The sequence below is a fragment of the Lissotriton helveticus genome, chromosome 12, assembly GCF_964261635.1.
Source record: "Lissotriton helveticus chromosome 12, aLisHel1.1, whole genome shotgun sequence".
In the NCBI taxonomy this organism is placed as follows: Eukaryota; Metazoa; Chordata; class Amphibia; order Caudata; family Salamandridae; genus Lissotriton; species Lissotriton helveticus.
Window position 1 is genome coordinate 467,712,359 of NC_136073.1, and position 20,000 is coordinate 467,732,358.

The 20,000-nt window shown below is 44.8% G+C and overlaps 1 protein-coding gene across 2 annotated transcripts in view; it reads left to right on the top strand.

Moving 5' to 3' along the window:
• The window catches only part of SLC38A8 (solute carrier family 38 member 8), a 401,988-nt gene that overhangs the window by 255,590 nt on the left and 126,398 nt on the right, over positions 1 to 20,000 (top strand). For both annotated transcript variants that reach the window (XM_078671218.1, XM_078671219.1), the window contains exon 4: positions 15,953 to 16,057. In XM_078671218.1, the coding sequence (XP_078527344.1) occupies positions 15,953 to 16,057 (105 nt within the window). The remainder of the gene's footprint in view (positions 1 to 15,952; positions 16,058 to 20,000) is intronic.

The following is a 20,000-nucleotide window of genomic DNA, read 5'->3' on the forward strand; positions in this document are numbered from 1 at the left end:
GACCTAACAAGGGGTGGTGATGGACAGAGTCTCTGAATTAAGCAGAGTACTCTCACCCAGTCAAGTGATCAGGGTTAGATCCAACACCGTTTTTTAGCTAATTGCACCATCCCAGTTTCAGAACCTGGCTGTATGCAAATTAGTCTGTCCCTGGCCCAGTGCATCATGGGAACAGGGCAGACCAGACTACAAAAGCCAATTCTTACACTGGGAAGGAAACAAGCTTCCGGGGACCGGTTTCTGCCATTTCAGGCGTCTTCGGCCCGGCTTGCTTGAATCCTGATGGTGCAATGAGCAAGGGACTCACATCTGAGTATACCCTTCCACGCTTAGGGTGGACAAAATTGTTTACAACAAGGGGTGGTGATGGACAGAGTCTCTGAATTAAGCAGAGTACTCTCACCCAGTCAAGTCATCAGGGTTAGATCCAACACCGTTTTTTAGCTCATTGCACCATCCCAGTTTCAGAACCTGGCTGTATGCAAATTAGTCTGTCCCTGGCCCAGTGCATCATGGGAACAGGGCAGACCAGACTACAAAAGCCAATTCTTACACTGGGAAGGAAACTGCTTAATTCAGACACTCTGTTCATCACCACCCCCTTTTCTGTATCGTTTTTGGCCACTATAGGTGTGGCAGGGTATACTCAGACATGAGTCCCTTTCTCACTGCTCCATCAGGATTCAAGCAAGCCGGGCCGAAGAGGCTGAAATGCCAGAAACCGGTCCCCGGTAGCTTGTCTCCTTTCTGGTGAAGAATTGGCTTGGTAGTTTGGTCTGCCCTGTTCCCATGATGCACTGGGCCAGGGACAGACTAATTTGCATATAGCCAGGTTCTGAGCTGGGATGGGGCAGTGAGATAAATAACGGTGATGGATCAAGCCCTGATCTTTGGACTGGGTAAGAGTGGTCTGCTTAATTCAGACACTCTGTTCATCACCACCCCCTTTTCTGTATAGTCTCCCACAGGAGGGCGGCATAATAGAGGGTGTAGTCTCCTCAGATACGGTGCCCATTGGCCCTGTTTGCTACTCCCCTAAAACCCCCCTAAATCTAGTATTTAGGTGGCTCCCCCAGATCTGGAACTTCTGCAATGACCAAAACACATCCCTGCTGAGAAGCCTGAATATGACTGCCTTGACTTAGCTCTACCGACCTGTCTCCCGCTTCTGGGAACCTGCAACCTGGTTTCCAGCCAGCAACCTCTGAAACCCTAGGAGTACTGCTGCCTTTGAAAAAGACTCCAATCTTCAGTTGACATGTCCAAGAAGAGACTAACTTCAAGGACCCCAAATCCATGCGAAAATACGTCTCGTGCCCTCTCTGCACCCAATGCTTGCTGCCTAAATCTGAGTGGCTCACATGTGCGGTGAAGTCTCCCAGCGATCCTGACCTCGGATCCAGTGTTGGCTCACCCCTCCTGATCTGTACAGCTGCACCTGCAGTGTGAATCCAGAGGCTCCCCCTGATTTAGACCACCTCTGGTACGAAGACTCTGACGTCTAAAGGCACTACTGCACCTGAAACCCCTGGACCTTGGTGAGCAGAACCGACGGTGCCACTACAAATCCTACTTCTCTACTTACCTCTGATATTGTTGGTCTCCCTCCTGCAACCTCCAGTGAAAAGCCTGCAGCATGTTTGTCAAGAGAAGAATCTCCATTGAACAGCATTGGGCACCCTATGGTGAAAGAGCACCCTGCACCCAGCCTCTCCTATGCCACTGGTGGTGTCTGATTGGTGATGCTTTATGGTCCCATGTGCTAGTCCTATACCCCAAAGCTTGGCCCCTGCAACTAATCCACTTACCTGCAAGAAGTGTGGCTCCAGGTACCCCTAGTCTCCATTAAAAAGCATTGGGCCAAACTCTGACTTTGATTTCTGCGCCCAGCCACCCCTGTGCTGCTGGTTGTGCAGTTGTTGTACTCACCTGACCCTTGCTCCTTGCTGACCTTTGGGCCCAAAGACTGGATTTGTAAGTGTGATACTTACCTGTTAAAATGCAATATTGTTTTTCCCATAGGATAACATTGAACTGCTTATAAGGATATGGTAACCGGTTTGCTACAATAGATGCTCTGCAATGAGTATAGGGAAAGTTGATAGAATGCATATCACACACAGTGCTCAAGGGTTGGTTACCATACAACCCAATACAACTCCTCAACAAAGGGGCATACAATATACAACATATATAGTCTGAGCACTCAAAAAGTACAGAATTGGTAATGTCCAAACAAGGTAGATGTTGTAAATCCACTTTTAATCCACGTAGTGGTCAATGAGCATATAATCCCAATAGCTCTTCACATCAGATGAGGTTTCCATACAGTCCATGAAAGTTTCCAACATAAATGGTGTTATGATTTCATCTTGTAGAGATCAGCCAACACGTGTTTAGTCATTGGGTAAGTAATTCCATGAATTCATCAGGGCTGAACATCAACCAATACAATTAATCAAAACTCACTAGAAACCAATTGAGGGTTTTTTTCCAAGGGAAAGCAGGTGACCCTAAAAGTAAGTCTTCTAAAAGCCTCCAACAACCTCCTCAGGAGGGAAGGCCCCAGTGTCTCTTCAGTCTAAAGGAGGGTACCAGGGAAAGAACTGGGATCCCAACAAGGCTTGGTGTCATGATTGTAAAGCACTAGGACACTGATCTGGAGCTACGAAAAATGAGAAAAATGACTCTAGTACACCTACAGTTGCTAACATCCAAATGGGATCCCAGGTGTGACCTGACCATCTCCGTGAACCCACTGACTCAACCGGAATGTTAAATAAGCAGACAAATGAAGGTGTGAATCAATCACATAGCAGAAAGGAAAGGACAAGGGAGACCAAGGGATAGTACAAAATTATATTATTCATGTATAGAAGCACAGTAGCACAATTAAATTGTGGTAACCAAAAGTGTACTGTAAAAGTGAAAGGTGAGTAAACGGCGCAGTGACACAAGTGATTATGAAACAACGTGAGGCGGCGCAGGGTAAACCAGTAATCTGTGGTGGTCAATATACAATATTTTACAGTTATATACAAGGTTTCTTTATTTGCAATTTGACCAAAGGAATGCCGCAAATGGCGTTGCAGGGTCGACAGCGTTTCAACCTCTATGATTTGAGGTCATCATCAGGACGATGGATACATTAATGTAATCTGTGCTCTTTCAAGCCAGTAGTAGAGGGCAGTGTCATGAAAAACCACGCCTGGCGAGGAAATCACAGCAGTGGCTGGTCCCAGTTCAGGAGGACCGAGGATAGTGTGTTGAACCAAAATGTCGTTCTCAAATCTGTGACAAAAACTGATGCACAGCCAAACCCTAGAGCAGATTAACTGATAGACTGGTTAGGGGCAGCCTAATATCTCAGTACATTTGATCTCACATTTATGTGCTGGCAGATGGGTCTGACCCCATGAGTAAAAGAAAGGTTAGCATTTTCCATCCCAAATTGGTACTCCTGTTTGCTGTGATGCCCTTTGAACTGAAGAATTACCCTGCCACCTTCCACCGGTTGGTGAACACAGTCCTTGCTAGGCTTGAATCTTTTAGTGCAGCTTATCTTGATATTGCTGTCCAATCTCCACCTGGCAGGATCACCTGATCAACCCAGGCAAGGTTCTTGAGGCTCTAAGAAGGGCAGGTCTCACTATCAAGGCATGGAAGTGCCAGAAAGGGCAGGGAAAAATTGTGTACTTCGGTCACCTGGTAGGTGAAGGCCAAGTTCAGCCACTCCAACTCGAGATCCAGACAATTCTGGACTGGGTAGCTCCAACAACCCAGGCCCAAGTCAGATTTTGCCTTGGCTTGACTGGGTACTATAGGATGTTTGTGAAGGACTGTAGGTCTTTAGTGACTCTTCTCATAGAACTTACCTCCAAAAGGATGCCAAAGAAAGTAAACTTGACATTGACCTGTCAAAAGGCTTTTGATACTCTGAAGGATGCTTTGTGCTATGCCTCTTTTCAAAAAGCTCCGTACCACTCCAAGCAGTTCATCGCTTAACAGAAGCAGGAGACCGCTATCATGTGTTGAACATTTCTCCAATACTTGCTAAGTTCTGATTTTTCTTCACATTCTTTGACAAATTCTACAAACTTGGTTTTCTGAATTTGAACGGAGTGTGTTGAAAATTGCCTGGTTTTGCATTGTCTTTTGAATGAAGTGCACCCCGTGCCTAGTTCACTTCTGAGATAAGATATTCAAAATCTATTTTGTCATTCTTGTTCCAGGAAGCATTCCAATGCAATGTTCTAAAGCCTCCAATATGATAAGTATACCTTGTCACAAACGAACATGCGTTCAGCTCAGTACTGACTGGACAGTTTTGTTTTTTCGTTTTAGAGCGGTATATACTGTTTGTGACTGAAGTAAAAATCCAACCTTCAGTGGGACAATATTCTGGGAGATCAGAGCATGAATTCCAAACCACAGAAGAACTAGCTTTTCTTCATCCTTCAGTCTGCACCGAATAAGTGATATGATAAATTCAGTTAAATCAGTTTTGCGGACTTCAGCATCAAGTAGAAGATACATGTCCTATGCCTCTTTGAAATTTTCTTGTTTACTGGGACGTGTTGATGGCTTGTAGTGATTTTGCACACGTTGGCAAGACAGTTGGGTTATCATTTTGCAGTTTTGTTTATTTATGCCGGCAATTTCATGGTCCGTCTACAAAAAGCACAATGGCAGTATCATGTGCACTGGATGTTCCAGACAAAAAAGAACTGACTTCAAAATAGAAAATTATCAAGAGCAGCAATTTTAAATCCTTTCCTGGTAATGTGATTCGGAAGTGGTGTGCTGTCGGATTCACAAGATTTTACAACATGAGCTGCTACCAAGTTTATGCTCCGTACAATGTCATTATAAGGTGTACACCAATCCTATTCATTGAAGTGTTTAGCTCTCTACTTTTGCACTTGTCATTGATTGCATGGGCAGTCTTCATGTGTAGCAGAGTTTTCTTTTTGCCATGATGTAATTCATAACAAAATGATTTGTAAAAGATCATACATTTGCATAGCATAAGCCTTGTCGGTGCATGTGGTTGTCTTCCACTTCTTTGCTTATATCTTTAAAGCGATCATCAATGTTGTTGGCTTCTGTTCCGAACTCAAGAATTTTCGTTTGTTACAGTTTTGCTTTGCTGATATTAAACAATGATGTAAAAAACGTTTAGACGATGTTGGGCATTCTTGTTGACTCCCATGATTTGGGGAGCTCTGGAGCCTCACTAAATTGGTCATTAAGTCTAAATTCTAAATCTTTCAGGATGTCTCTTATAATGGTTATCTTATTTTGGCAGCAAGAACTTTCAGGAGCCAAATCAGCTGACAACACCATAAGTGGCTCCATCTTTGTTAGGTTGGCAAAAACTAATTCCGTCATTGTACATTCTCACCAAAAAAATCTTAATTTCATTTTTATGGATCAATACAGTTTCATCAATGTTGACCATTATTTCTCTGATCTCATTGAATGTGAACCCATAACCAGCACTCAAGAGTAACTTTGCAACTAAAACTTTTTTTTGAAAGAGTGCAAAATTAACTGAAGCCTTGCAGTTATGTTGCTGCTGGGCGCTAATTGTGCATTCAGGTGGATATACATTTGTTCAAACTTTATTTTGATTATAGGCCATGAAAGCACAAAAATTAGCAATAATAAAACATTAGTGATCATAATGCAATAAATATGTTCTAAAAGCAAATTCATATAAAACATAATTAAAACTGTTGTGTGAGCAGAGAAAAAGGGTTCAGAATAAAATAGAACATTAAGAATGCACTTTTTAATGCATATACGTACAATAATAGAATAACAACAGATATGTGGCTGTTAAATTTAGCCCTGGGTATCCACATAGCCAACAGAATATGATGTAGGGTGTATTTCGATCTTCTCCATGAAATCTTCTCTAGTGAATGAGCCTTTAATTAAGAGAGGGGCATCGGTCGAAGAGCTGTGCCTGGTATTTGAGTGTATTAATGACTCTCTGCTGCTAATATACTAATTTAATATTAGTCTTCGAAATTTACCTAGCCTCTCTTGGGGCACTCCACAATGATGGTAGCCTGGTCTCCCCCAACATGGCTTTAATATGCAAGGTATAATACTCCAACCCACCAGCCTGAGTATTTCTACTAATCCATCTTGGTATGGGCGGAGCTCTGGAGTGGCCCAGATCCTCCTCCAGAAGAGTCTGAAAGGGGTTTCAAACCCAGGTAAAGCCTTAGTGGCAATTAAGTTGTACTTATAGGGACACCCACTGTTTGCATGAATGTGTTTTCTAGCAGTTCTTGCGAAGAAACGTCTAGATGGCCCCATAATTCCGTATCCTACGTGGTCGTCCCCAGGGCTTGGTGTTAATTGACCTGTAGTGCCAGCTGGAACACAGAATTATGTGCCAGCTTTGTGATACTTCTGCTACTTTCTCTAGTCTTAATCTGCACTGCATAATATCTACCTGCTACCCTGCCTGCTCTGTTAACGTAATGCCCAGATAAGTGAATATCTGCGCACTCTCTAGGGGTTTCCCTGCCAAAGTCAGATCTGCCCTTAATATGCGTCCCAGGTTTGCCATAAATTGGTTTTGGCCATGTTTATTTTGAGGGCCCGTTCAATTCAAAACAATTGAAAGTGGTACAGCAATGTTCAACTGCCCAAGGGTGATTTGGAGATTTGGAGATGTGGAATGTGGAGGCTTTGGTCTGTAAACTTGAGGGCAGGAATCCACATGTCATTATCACCCTGATCTAAATGCTTTATAAGGATGTTGATGTCGCATGAGAATAGCGTGGGGGCAAGTCTGCACCCCTGCCTAACCCTTCTACTGACGGGAAATGGCTCTATAAGCCCACCCACCTTCCCACACCTAACCTGCACATAGTTACTGTTGTGCAGCCTCACTGTAATGTCTTGGAGATAATTAGGCACCCCCCAACTCATTCATCATCCACCATAAGGTTGACCTAGGGACTAAATCAAAAGTGGAGCGGAGATCTGTCATGCAATCTTGTAGTCTACCAAGTAAGAAGCTGAAAAATAGCTTTTTAAAGCTATTGAACAGACGAATAGATCTTTAGTTAGTGGGGCATTCACAAGGGCCCTATTTTATAAATGGGGTCAACTTCAGCACAACTTGCTGAAAAGCTGTGAATAGTGGTGAAATGTAGGCTCACTAGAGGTTGACCTCACCTTGGAACAAGTACCCCAGAATTTTTTTTAAACCTGGTGCTTTATTGGGAACAATGCCCTTAATTGCTGGCAGATTTCCGCGACAAATATTTCAGAAGAGCTATTGTCATTCCTGATTACTGAGATTGTGGGAAACATCCCCCAAATACCAAATGTCTGTCTTACAGGTCCTTTGTTCAATTATTTAAATGGGCTGTTTACAATTTCACCCGGCTGTACATACAGATCAGAGAAGTGCTACCCAGTCGCTGAGTGGAATATCAGTCGCTATAGTACAGTGCCCTCCCTGGAACCAAAGGACATTACATTCTAAATGAAAAGTTGATCTTTTTGCTTAGCAGGGGATTGGAGGCTCTTCCCACCTTCCTCATCCTAACTCTTTTCTATCTATATTAAGAGCCTGTTTCAGGGCACCCCTTGCTGACTGAATTAGGGCCCCGTATTGCTTGTTTATGGCTAGAACTTGATTTGATTTTGCTACTCTACCCTGCTTGTTATACCATGACAAAGGTTGCGGTCTCTCTACTGCTTACCTAGCCTCAATTTAGAACAAGCTTTTTAGTTTTTCAAACATCCCTTGGTAGATCTCAGCTATTCTCCTCACTGATATACTGTATTCCCTCGTTTGAATTGACACCACCCCCATTCCCATCCCTTCAGCTACCGCTCTATAGATCTGGCCTGGGTCATCTGATATTTCTACACACTACTCCCTTTGATCCTGAGCTTTTTACTGGAATCGCTCAATCGTCTGTCCAGTGGCTCTCTAGAGATATCCGGTGAACCTTTAACATTTAGTCTTAACTTAAGAAACCAGGCATTGTGGTCACTGTCTTGCCGGGGTATAACCATCTACTTTAAATATGTCCATAATTTAAAATCTAGAAAGAAATAATCTATTACCCTGGTTGATTTGGTTCCAGTTGAAGGTATGCTACCCTGCCCTGTCAGAATTGTATCTGCCATTGCAGGCTCCCAGCTCCTGATTTAAGACCAACACATTGTTTTTTTATTGCAGTTGCTGTCCATTTCCTAATTGACTCAATCTCCAAAACTGGAAGAGACCATAGTTTATCCTAATTGGTCCGGCGGGACGGGGACCCTATGCTCAAGGGACAAAGTTGCCCCATTCAATTTCCCTGGCACTAGTGGAAAATGAGGCTAAATGAGCATTTAAATGCTCCAGAACAATGGGATTTTTGTTGTTTGCAGCAGACCTACAATAGATATTATAGAAATAGAAAGTACTGCCAAGAGGAATTGAAAGACAAACACAATAATTCTGGGGAGTCCATCTTAACCTTTCTCAACACCACCTCTACAGTAGTCCACATCCAAGTTTTAAGTCCCCCTGAGGGTCTTCCATTCCCCGAAGATGATACAGCTTCCATGTGGGCATACAAATCGTCTGCAAATACATACACTTCACTGTTAAAATCACCTACTCGGGTGAAAACATCAACTTGGAAGAAAATAGGTACAGATAGAAATGTGTTTGTCTTTTGAGACTCGCATACTCTGTACTTTGGTCAAATCCTTTGGCCCTTGTTCTGGCTAAACCGCAGACAACATATTGAAGATCCCCTACGTTCTGATCAGTTGTTGGAGGTTGATGTGGAGCCATTGATCTTCTAAGTGGATGGGCATTGGGTGTGATTTTCATTGCTTTCTCAGAAGACTTGGATTCATGTTGGGAATTACTGGTTCCTGCTATTTTTTTGACTGTTTTTCCAGGCTTTTTTCCATTATATAAGATTTATAGCACTTGTTGTTACAATGATAAAATATTTGATCCTCTTCACCCATCAGTTTCGATCTTTTTGAGCTTCGTCTTGCCGTAATTCTGCAGCATCTCAAACTCTCTTTTGTCCAGCCACAGTCGATGTTAGCTTTTCTTTTGGATTAGTTTGCCATATTACACTTTTTTTTCTTTGTTGAAGGAGTCCTCCGATTTTATAGTTGGAAACACTGTCAGGAGATAAAGATCCTCTGCCATAACCTGTTTCGCTCATGTTTACGAATTTGAATCCATGGAAAACCTGATACAAAAACAATATTAACATAAATTACCAATATGATCACTAAAACGCATCATTATAGAGCCACCATTTTGGAAAATGGCAGAAGGGTTGCTCTGGGGAGTTATTTTCTGTCTCTGACTACTTGACCCCCAAAAACCTATGTTTGGACAGCAAGATTAAGTATATAGGTCTCATGGTTCCCGAAATAGTACGTAATCACTGCAACAAATCCCCCATGGTGTGGCGCCGCGGCCAGGGTGACTGACGCTGGAATCTGGGGATCAGGGTTCGATCCCCGGCTCCGGCGGCAGGTTAGCCCAGCACCATGCGACTCTGGGCAATAGCTTGCTTAATCTTCCCGACGGCCCCCAGCGCCTAGAGACCCTAACGGGTGATTGTGCGCTATACAAATGTGGATTATTATTATTATTATTATTTTTAAAAACGTTGAGCAGAAAAATTTGGCCCGGATTAGCAGTGTCTACCCAAGCTAAATTACTTGTCTAATGATACAAAAACACACATCAAAAATGAAAATCTCTGTATAAAATCCTTTTTTACGGAGTTATATCAATGGGCCAGGACTACATCTTCTCCAATCCCTGCAGCAGCACCTTGAGGCATTCCTTTGGGACTAGGAGGAGACTCCTGTTCTCCTCCTCCCCCCCCCCCCGACACAAAAAAGGAAACCTGTCTATGAAAGCTTGTGATATTGTGGGTGGGACACCTTGCTGTGAATGTGACCACCTTAACCAGCAATTGTAATTCTATCTAGGTTTGGGTGGACTGGACTCAATTTGTCTCACCTTCAATAAGGTGGGTAAAGAACATATTTATATGAACTGCTTTGTTAAATGTTAGTGAAGTTTAAAAAGCGAGCAGTGATGAGGCTAATGGGTCTAGCCTTGGCTTCTAGCATTATGGCTTTGTCAATGCTTGTCTTAACATGGTTTTTCAAAAAAGTTTTTGTTGGATTGTATCGAGCCCTCACAAATATTGAATTGCTAATGCAAATTCTCAAAAACCAAACTTGCAATACCCCCTGGCACTGATGGTAACTACTTTGTGTGCAGATGTGCTCCTCGTGAAAAAGTAGAATGGTGTCACTTAGAACTAAATTAGCCAATGGCTGAAGTGGGCCAACACATTACACATACCGTACACTGTATCGGGTAGAAGAAAAATGTGGATGACTCAACAGACTAACGGATAGCAAGGGCTTGCTGAAAGCCCTCTGTACGAAAGAATATAACTTATGTAATTTTAATAAAATCAGGAGGTCTTGATTAGCCTAAACCGAGCATAATTTAGACCTTCTATAGCAAAGAGGCAGATTGGTGAAAAGACATTACTGTTGTGCCCTCAACCTTTTTTGTGGGACTTTTGCCCCCTTCCAATTCAGCACACAGTGAGGCTGCACCAGTCTTCCCTCCCTAAAGCCGGCCCTGGACTACACTGCATTTTTGGTGGAAGTTCTCCACTAAAAAGCATTCCTGGATTATTGCATGATGTCATTGTTTGGCCAAAAGCCTCCACTATCCCCCAGTAGGCAGGTTTCCCAGGAAGGTTTCCCATTTCTAGCTCTTTGGCATTAATCATCAATTGGCTCACCCGTTCACTGCAAAAACTCCTTGCCATAAGATTGCACCCACTGGCCTAATGATAATCCTTTCAGCAGACGCCTACGGCGCAATTAAATTGGAATCACTGAATTGCCAATTTAGGACTCCATTTTTGATCGAAATTTGTGAAATAGGCTTGTTGAACCTTAGATCAACAGTAATCTAATCTGTGACAGATTCCAGGTTTTTTTTGTGGGTTTTTTAAATTGTATTTTTACATAGTTCGAATTTGGGCCAAGGTGCTTTACAAGAGAACCAGAGTTGATGAGATTTTGGGCTTGGCGACATTGCGATTTGCCCAGAATCACAGGATGTTGAGCCAGTATCAGTACCTGGTTCCTAGTTCCAAGGTCTGTAGCTCTAGTCGATTGAGAGGGGTGCTCTCCCTCTAGTCTCTCAGCATTGTCCTGAAGGACTCGGTTGGAAACCCTCCCATCCCTCCCCATGCCCAAAATGGCGCTGCTTCTTGCAAATGCCCAAGTCTAGCCTATCACAGAGGGTTACCCAGAGCTTTTAACCTCATCGATGCTGGTGACGGAACCACTACGTCACCAGCCAGGGATGTGCTGTGCTGGTGACGGAGTGGTTCCGTCACCGGCCCGGCTGCCGCGCCTGCGCGGCGCGTTCTATCAAGCGGGCAGGGCCGTGACGGAACCACTCCGTCACAAGCACAGCGCGCCCGAGGCTCGTGACCGAGTGGTTCCGTCACGAGCATGGCGGCGCCGCGCCCCCCCTACCCCCTAGCGCTGCGGCGGAATTACCGCCGCAGCCAAGGGGTTAAAGTGCAGAGCTCGATTACAAGCAGGCCTATGTTGTCTGGCGTCGAGGCTCTCTGATGTTCAATGCAACCTTTCCCATTTCAGATATCCTGGTCTCCAGCTACTTCTATCGAAGAAAACGGGTCCAGCTCCTGGGCCTCCTCTGCGGGACTGCCAACCATTTGTTTATGTTCATTCACTGCGCATGATGATGCAGGCCATTAATCGTGTAATTTAGATAAATAAATCAGCTCGCGTTATTTGCTAAGTGCAGCAGGCTCCCTAATGCAACGGTTTGTTCTGGCCCCATGAATATAAATGCCGCTTGTTACTGCGAATGTGATTAAAATGAATTTCTCTCAGATGATAATTACATTTGCCATTTACTGATGGTTGTTGCGAAGTCATTAATTATAGCGGTGTGAGTTCCATCATTCGGGAACCTCATCTTTTATTACCGAAGGATAAGAAACTGGGACTCCAGAGCCGAAGTAAGCACTTATTAGCCACTGTCTGAAAACCCGCTTCATATTCTGTGAGAGGGTTTCAGTTGTCGCATAAAAATGCTGCAGCCATCACTGTTAACGTAATGTATTGATAAAGCTGTTCATTTAAATATTTAAAAAATCGTAAATGCAAATACTCAAATAGGCACACTGAGGGATATAGGGACTCTCTTTAAGCGAGTCACCCAGTGTAGAGAAAAAAAATCTCTCTTTACTCAGGTCCTACGTCTCTAAACGCCACCAACAAATGACAGTACAGAATGGTCATTTGATGTTGTCTGCCTGGGTTTTGAGACCTAGTGTGACGTCATTCACCACGTTTCCTCTTTAAAGCTACTGATGGCAAAATGGCGGCAGCAGTAGTTTGGTAGCAGGACAGTATGCATGTATGTGGTACTTCTATAACTCAATCCGAGCCGAAAGGCAGACAGAAGTGTCAAATCAACGAGTGAGAGGTATAGTAGCTGGTCTGTGGGCTGTTAATGCATTGTGATGTAGCATATTTCAAAGAGGTGCAGCCTCAACTCTTTCCTACGTTGGCGCAGCATTGGTGTGGTCATGATGGACATGGGGATGTTCTTCCACATTCTGAATGTATAGATGGATGAGGCCTGCTGTCTGATACTGTCCTGGCTGTAGGTGTGCTGGGAACCACCAGAGACAGTGAGCTTGTCTCCAAGTTAAGCAAGAGTGCTGGCCACTATGCCTTTGTAAATGATGCAATTGGTTTTGAAGAGGATGAAGGCTGGTAAAGAGAGCCACCGGCGTTCCATCAGAATGGGGTTAATGTGACAATATGTTTTTGGTCCCTGGTTGAGCCATTCTGAGGCGTGGTGGAAGGCAGTAATGGGTGCTAGTGTGGAGTCAGAGTCCATGGAGAAGGGTGTTCCCACGATCCAGAGGTGATGGTATGACAGCTTGAACAGCAGGAAGATATGGCTTCACTCTCTTTAGAAAAGAGAGCTGGTACCCAGCCGTCTGGCCTCTCTTTTATTTTTTGGCTTGGTTTATAACTGCTGATACGCTTTTGCTTTCTACCCTCATTGATACTTCATTTTAGGCACTATGGGGCTGATCAGGATGGCGGGTAGACTGCCACCGACAGGCTGTTGGTGGCGCTCTCCTCACCATCATAAGCAGCTTTTTCGCCTGCCAGATAATGATGGCAGGCGGTGTGCAGGTGGGCAGAAAGCCTGACCGCCACGCATCGGATGGGCTCCTTGAGCCCGCCAGTGCTGCGGAGGGCCTCCCAATCCCTAGAATGGTGGCGGTGCCTACCAGGCACTGCTGTAGGGATTAGGATGGTCCCTCCCTGCCAGCCTTTCCTCGGCGGTTCACCCGCCATGGAAAAGCTGGTGGGGATTGACATTGGGGGCCCGTAGTGGGCCCCCCTTCACCCTGGGCCATTTTCTTTGGGCGTGGTGGGCAACTGATTCCTGTACCAAGTGACAGTCACTGCATGGTGCCTGTCAAGTAGTACAGGGATTTGTTACTCATCCCTTTTTTCCATTGCGATGGGTGCTGCAGCCAGCAGCACATGCCGCAATGGAAAACCTGTACAATGTGACCACCACCATGGCAGTCGCATTGTAATTTGGCCTGTGGGACCCGACACTGTCGGGCGGTCCCCATTTCCATTAGGGTGGCAGGCGACCATCCTAATCAGGCCCAAGTTATTTGAACCTGAGAATTTTGCCTAATCCAAATTTGGTGTTGCTTCAACAGCAGATTCGGCCTGATTAAACTTACCACCTGAAATGCTTTCTTTCTCTCCATTACTCTATAATGTTTCTTTTTTGTGGCTGACCAGTTGTGAGTCATTAAATCTTGGTCTTAACCACATCGCTGCTCGAGTTTTCCCCCTGCTGTGCTGCACAGCAATAAAAACGGGTGTGGTCATGACGAGCTCAGCTCGTCATGAGCACAGGAGCACTGTGCTGCATGACTAGCTGAGCTCGTCATGAGCATGGAAGGGGTTAAGGCGATATGTTACTAGGATGTATCCGTGATTGGAGCCATAACTTACCACTGCTGCCCCCAGCCTCTGATGCTAATGCACTCCAGTGGAATAATCTAGTTACTCCATTTGAATGCTTGACTTCAATGGTATAGAGTAGGAGAGTAGCCAGGATTCCTTCAAGAGCAGGTAGGGGGCTTGGATCTCAAATTGTGGCTCAAGTTTCTGCTCTCCAGCAAGACGCCCATTTACAGCTAAATCTTTCAATCTCCTGAAAAGTATTAGATGTTTATTTTATTTATAGGGAGCAAATTCGGGCAAATAAAATAGGAAAGCACACGCATGAAACAGACTGCTCTAGCACTTTCTGAGACTGAGGACACCCCAAAACCAGTAACGGTGCTTATTGGCAAGAAACACCACAGCGCAAGTAACAAAGGGGCCTATGACCAATGTTGTACTTTGGCAGAAGGTTTGCATGTAAAACCTGGGACTCACTTCAAAGGAGGGAAACAGAATTCCAAATCACTTATTTGCGATTATCGGTCTGGTTGCTGAAAATGCAGCTTTGTTCTATCAGACGCCTGTCTCTGAGTTTCTTCAGGATACAGAGGCTGCCTAAAACTGGATTTTAGTGTTAGATGTGGAAGAACACTAGGATTACCATAGTAAACTTCCCTCGCCCATCCCCAGCCCTCATAGTTAAATTTGTTTGTGGCTGAAGGCTTTGCCATATTGAAAATACCCATAGTGAGTAGGACAAGCACCAGTAACCTTTATACCTTTTGATTACAGCGTTCCCATCTCTCTCCTGTTGATATAATTTAATAGGCTAAATAGGAGCTCGAAGCTACTACAAAGTAGCCGATATTGCATCCAAAGCTCGTTACATGCTCTCTCAGGCAACTTGTGGCTAGAAATTGCGGCCTTCAACAAAAGACTCTGAAACACCTCTTGAGAAATGCACCCCGGATATGGAACGTTATTCCTTAAACTTCTTAAACTTTTAAGAAGGAACTACTGCTCCATCACTATTTATCTCCTGAGGATCTGTCCACACAAGTCCTGCGTAGGCCAACTGTATGAAAATTGACATCACTGTTGTCCAACTAAACTCTCTACCTCAAGTATACTTAATAATTTTTATGTGAATGTTTTGTTTAGATTTTGCTTGTATATATCATATTTTGTGTACAACTATGCTACTGATCACTTATATTTTTAAAGCACAGTCAATTCTGTTGGTCTAGTTTGCACTATACACATTTTTTAATAAATATAGTAGGTGAAGCATTTTGTTTAGTTTGAAGTCTCACTATTTTATACTATACGTTTTATGCATAAAAATGTAGTTCACTGAAATCCTTTCTGTTCCATTGGAAATCTGAACTTGCACATTTTACCTGTTTTCTAGTATCCTTTTTGATATTCATCCATGTATTGAAGTATTTCTTGTAGAAGTGTTTACATTTGTCAGCTGTCTTTATTCTTTTGCTATCCACCAAATGTACCTGGAACCAGGGCCCATAATGTGGATGAGGTGTGTGCCACAAACATGAACATCATTTGGGAGTAGTCCGGAGTCGTAGCTGTGACCTCTCGCTTGCTCTCTGCTACTCCTGGCACTTCCTTTGCTACCCCTGTCCTCAGATGAGGCAAACATTTGGACATTCTACTGCACCAGCCCCAGATCAGCATGCAGATAAGTTTCACTACTGCCTGTAATTCAGATTGTGGTCATTTGCCCCACTTGTTTATGAACCTGAGGTGTGGTGGGGTCTCTAGAATGAACTTTTTGTATGAACAAGCTGGGAATGATTTTATTGAAAATAGAGCTCAACATCAATGGTTCTGCTCAGCCTCTGATCTCCTATACCTTTGCTTTTAGCATTCTAGGTACCTTCTCAGCTTGCTATTTGGCGGTGGTTGTTGTGATCAAATATTACCTAATGAACGAGCACCCCGTCTTCCAGGACCGCCATAATTCCTCAAGGTACGTCTCAACTCAGCAGGCTTGTCTTGTACTTTTGTTACTGTGTATTAATTGCAGGATGTATTAATTAATGATCGGACCAGGCGGCTATAGCATTATTATTCCTAAAAGATTATTTCTCTGAGACTTCTGAATAAATAGACTATTCGGGAGGTCTTGTTAGTATCCTCACAGAAGAATTTGAGGGCTCCCTTTACAGTTTCAAATCCTAAGTGGTCCCAACTCTGTTTTTATGAAGCTCCTCTCATCACACATCTGGGGGAGGTCTGCTTTTAGGTGAGTGTATTTTTGTCCTCCATCTTTTACACATGGACCTCAATTAGAGGTTTTCTTGGGAAACCACTACTATCCCTGGCTTACTCTTTGGAGCCTGTGGCAACAACGTTACTGTTGGGGTCTCTGCCACCTTGAAGGCAGTAACAGGACCAGAATGGAAAAGAGGAATCTTTAAGCAGCCTTAGCTTATGGTAGTTTCCTTATTTACTGGTCAAAGTGTGCAGTCTGCCACTCCTGTTGTCCATGGCATTTTGCTGAATTACTACTATGCTTTTTCTCATTTGAGCTGTTGCAACCAATAATATTAGGGCCACCCATTCTCATGTTGTACTTTTTACTGCAATTTAAATGTATTTGAATGTTGGTTGTACGCATCCCCAGAACATACAAAATGACCAATGTAAACGAGTAAGAAATTGACTGCCCACCACAACCTAAAGAGTTTTTGGCCATTATTACTATTCATATATTTTGTGAAATGTATGACCTGGCCTGTAAGTGGCAGCCTCCTTGATGGCAATCTCGAGTTTTGCGCCTAAAAACACACTAAAGGTGATGGGAGGAGTGCTTGCAATTTGCCTAACGACTGCCAATTGCTCTGGGTGGCATCCCACCCCATTGTTCTGTTGTCCACCATGCCACCTCAGATTAGACCCAGCAATATGCAAATCCGTCTTGAGCTTGCACCAAAAGGAACAATACAGCCAAAATTGCCGCACGAGGTCCTCTCTGAACCAGAACATATGCAGTTTTGGCATGATTTGGGCTCCTCAGTCGGGTGTAGTTTGGTTCTGCAGTGTTCCTATTGGAGCTTTGTCAAGACTGATTTACATATAGCTGGGTATAATCTGAGGTGGCATGGTGGTTAAAACAACGATGGGTTGGAATGTTACCCAGAGTACTTAGCATTGGATAGACAAATTGCAAGGATCCTCCCATCACCATTTGTGTGTTTCTGATCTCAATCCTAAAACCCAAAGCCCAATATTCTGAAATTTGATTGTAAGGAGAACATGATATTTAAAGGGGCTATTACCAGACCATATGGTCACTGTAGCTCTTAATGCATTTCCCATTCTAAATGTGTGTCTCTAGTGCATGGACATTTGTGAATTGCTGACGTTTCCAAGGAGATGGGATTGGGATAGGTGTTATATGGGGAGATTAGAGAAAATCGGTAATTGAGACTGGTGTCTAACAGAGGGAGGCAAGGCATTGTGCGCTTTTTGCATAGCTTCTGGGGTCATCCTTGCTAATGGTGTTTGAGACCCTCAAAAATGTAGACACACCTACAAGTTGAATTTACCGACCACAGCATAGTTTACCTGTGCTTATTGATTTGGTGATGAGCCCATAGCTGCGTTAATGATCAGTGGGGGTGTAGAATGCACACCTGTTTCATCCAAAGTATTCTCATCTTTTCATCATGTGAATGCGTGCCTTGCTGGAGTAAGTGCCTTGCCCAATCGACACTACAAATTTGAACACATATTTCAAAGTGTAGGGTGCATTTGGTCACCCCCCAGCCGCACTGCTAATTTGCGTTACTTATTTTATGCGCTTACGTATTCCAACTTTCTGCTAATCATCCATGTATTCAAATTTCATAAAGTTCCACTTTTCAATCGCTTTTAATTCAATCCACACGCAGGAATTTTATGCCGTTCCCCAAGATTCTCATGTCACTGTAGTGCCCATCCGGACCTCATACTGAAACACTAGTGCATGATTCGTTTCAGGCAGTGTTTATTAGAAACCCAATGCATTTCAGGCCAAAAACCCTTCTTCATGGGTAACTATGAATAGCAACAAAATATTTACCATAAGCATATTCAATTTACATGCGCAGTACATGTATTTTGTGTATTACTTATCGTCTATTGACTATACTTTGCTAAGTCAATCCCAATATGTAAATCTCATTATGTAAATCTCATGTAACACAATCATTTGCACCATTAATCAGCCTTTCTAATGATCACTCGAGAAATACTCCACTCCTTTACACGACAAAAACCTGCGTTCCCTCTTTTCGTTACCACTCCACTTCTAACTTTCACAAATCCAACCCACAGGTTCATGTCATATATCATATCATATCATTTGTAAAGCGCACTACTCACCCGTGAGGGTCTCAAGGCGCTGGGGTGGGGGATGCTGCTACTGCTCGAAAAGCCAGGGCTTGAGGAGTTTTCTGAAGGTCAGCAGGTCTTAGGTCTGGCGTAGGTGGATGGGGAGGGTGTTGCAGGTCTTGGCGGCGAGGTGGGAGAACGATCTGCCGCCTGAGGTAGCTCTTCAGAAGCGGGGGACTGTAGCGAGGGCGAGGTCGGCGGAGCGGAGCTGGCGAATGGGGGTGTAGAAGCTGAGTCGTCTGTTGAGGTACGTTGGTCCGGTGTTGTGGAGTGCCTTGTGTGCGTGGGTGAGGAGCTTGACGGTTATCCTCTTGTTGACCGGGAGCCAGTGCAGGTCTCTCAGATGGGGTGTGATGTGGCTGTCGCGAGGGATGTCGAGGATCAGGAGTGCAGAGGCTTTCTGGATGCGTTGGAGCAGTCTCAGGAGTTTGGCCGAGTCTCCTGCGTAGAGGGTGTTTCCATAGTCCAACTTGCTGCTGACAAAGGCCTGGCTGACTGTTCTTCTCGTTTCAGTGGGATTCCACTTGTAGATCCTACGGAGCATGCGGAGGGTGTTGAAGCTGGAGGAGGAGACGGCGTTGACCTGTTTAGTCATGGAGAGGGTGGAGTCTAGGATGACCCCTAGGTTGCGTGCGTGGTCGGTGGGTGTTGGAGCGGTTCCCAGTGCGGTCGGCCACCTGGAGTTGTCCCAGGCCGAAGGGCTGGATACGAGGATGAGGACCTCCGTCTTGTCTGAGTTCAGCTGCAGTCTGCTGTTCCTCATCCATTCAGCAACAGCCTTTATTCCTTCGTGAAGGTTGGTTTTGGCGGTGTGGGGATCCTTGGTGAGGGAGAGTATCAGCTGGGTGTCATCTGCATAGGAGAGGATGTTGAGGTCGTGCCCTCGGGCGACGTGGGCGAGTGGTGCCATGTAGATGTTAAACAGGGTTGGGCTGAGGGATGAGCCCTGGGGTACGCCGCAGATGATCTCGGTGGCTTCGGAGCAGAAGGCGTGAAGGCGGACGCTCTGTGTTCTGCTGGAGAGGAAGGAGGTGGTCCAGTCCAGGGCCTTCTCTTGGATTCCAGCGCTGTGGAGGCGTGTTCGTAGTGTGTGGTGACAGACGGTGTCGAAGGCGGCTGACAGGTCCAGGAGGATGAGGGCCGCCGTTTCTCCATTGTCCAGCAGGGACTTGATGTCATCGGTGGCGGCGATGAGGGCATACTCGGTGCTGTGGTTGCTGCGGAACCCGGACTGGGAAGGGTCCAGGATGTTGTTCTCCTCAAGGTAGCGGGTTAGTTGTTCATTCTTCTCGATGACCTTTGCCGGGAACGGGAGCAGGGAGATGGGCCGGAAGTTCTTGAGGTCCTTGGGGTCCGCCTTGGGTTTCTTGAGTAAGGCGTTGATCTCGGCGTGCTTCCAGCTCTCCCGGAAGATTGCTGTCTCGAAGGAGGTGTTGATGACTTTCCGGATATGGGGTGCGATGGATGTGCTGGCTTTGTTGAAGATGTGGTGTGGGCATGGATCTGACGGAGATCCGGAGTGGATGGTGTTCATG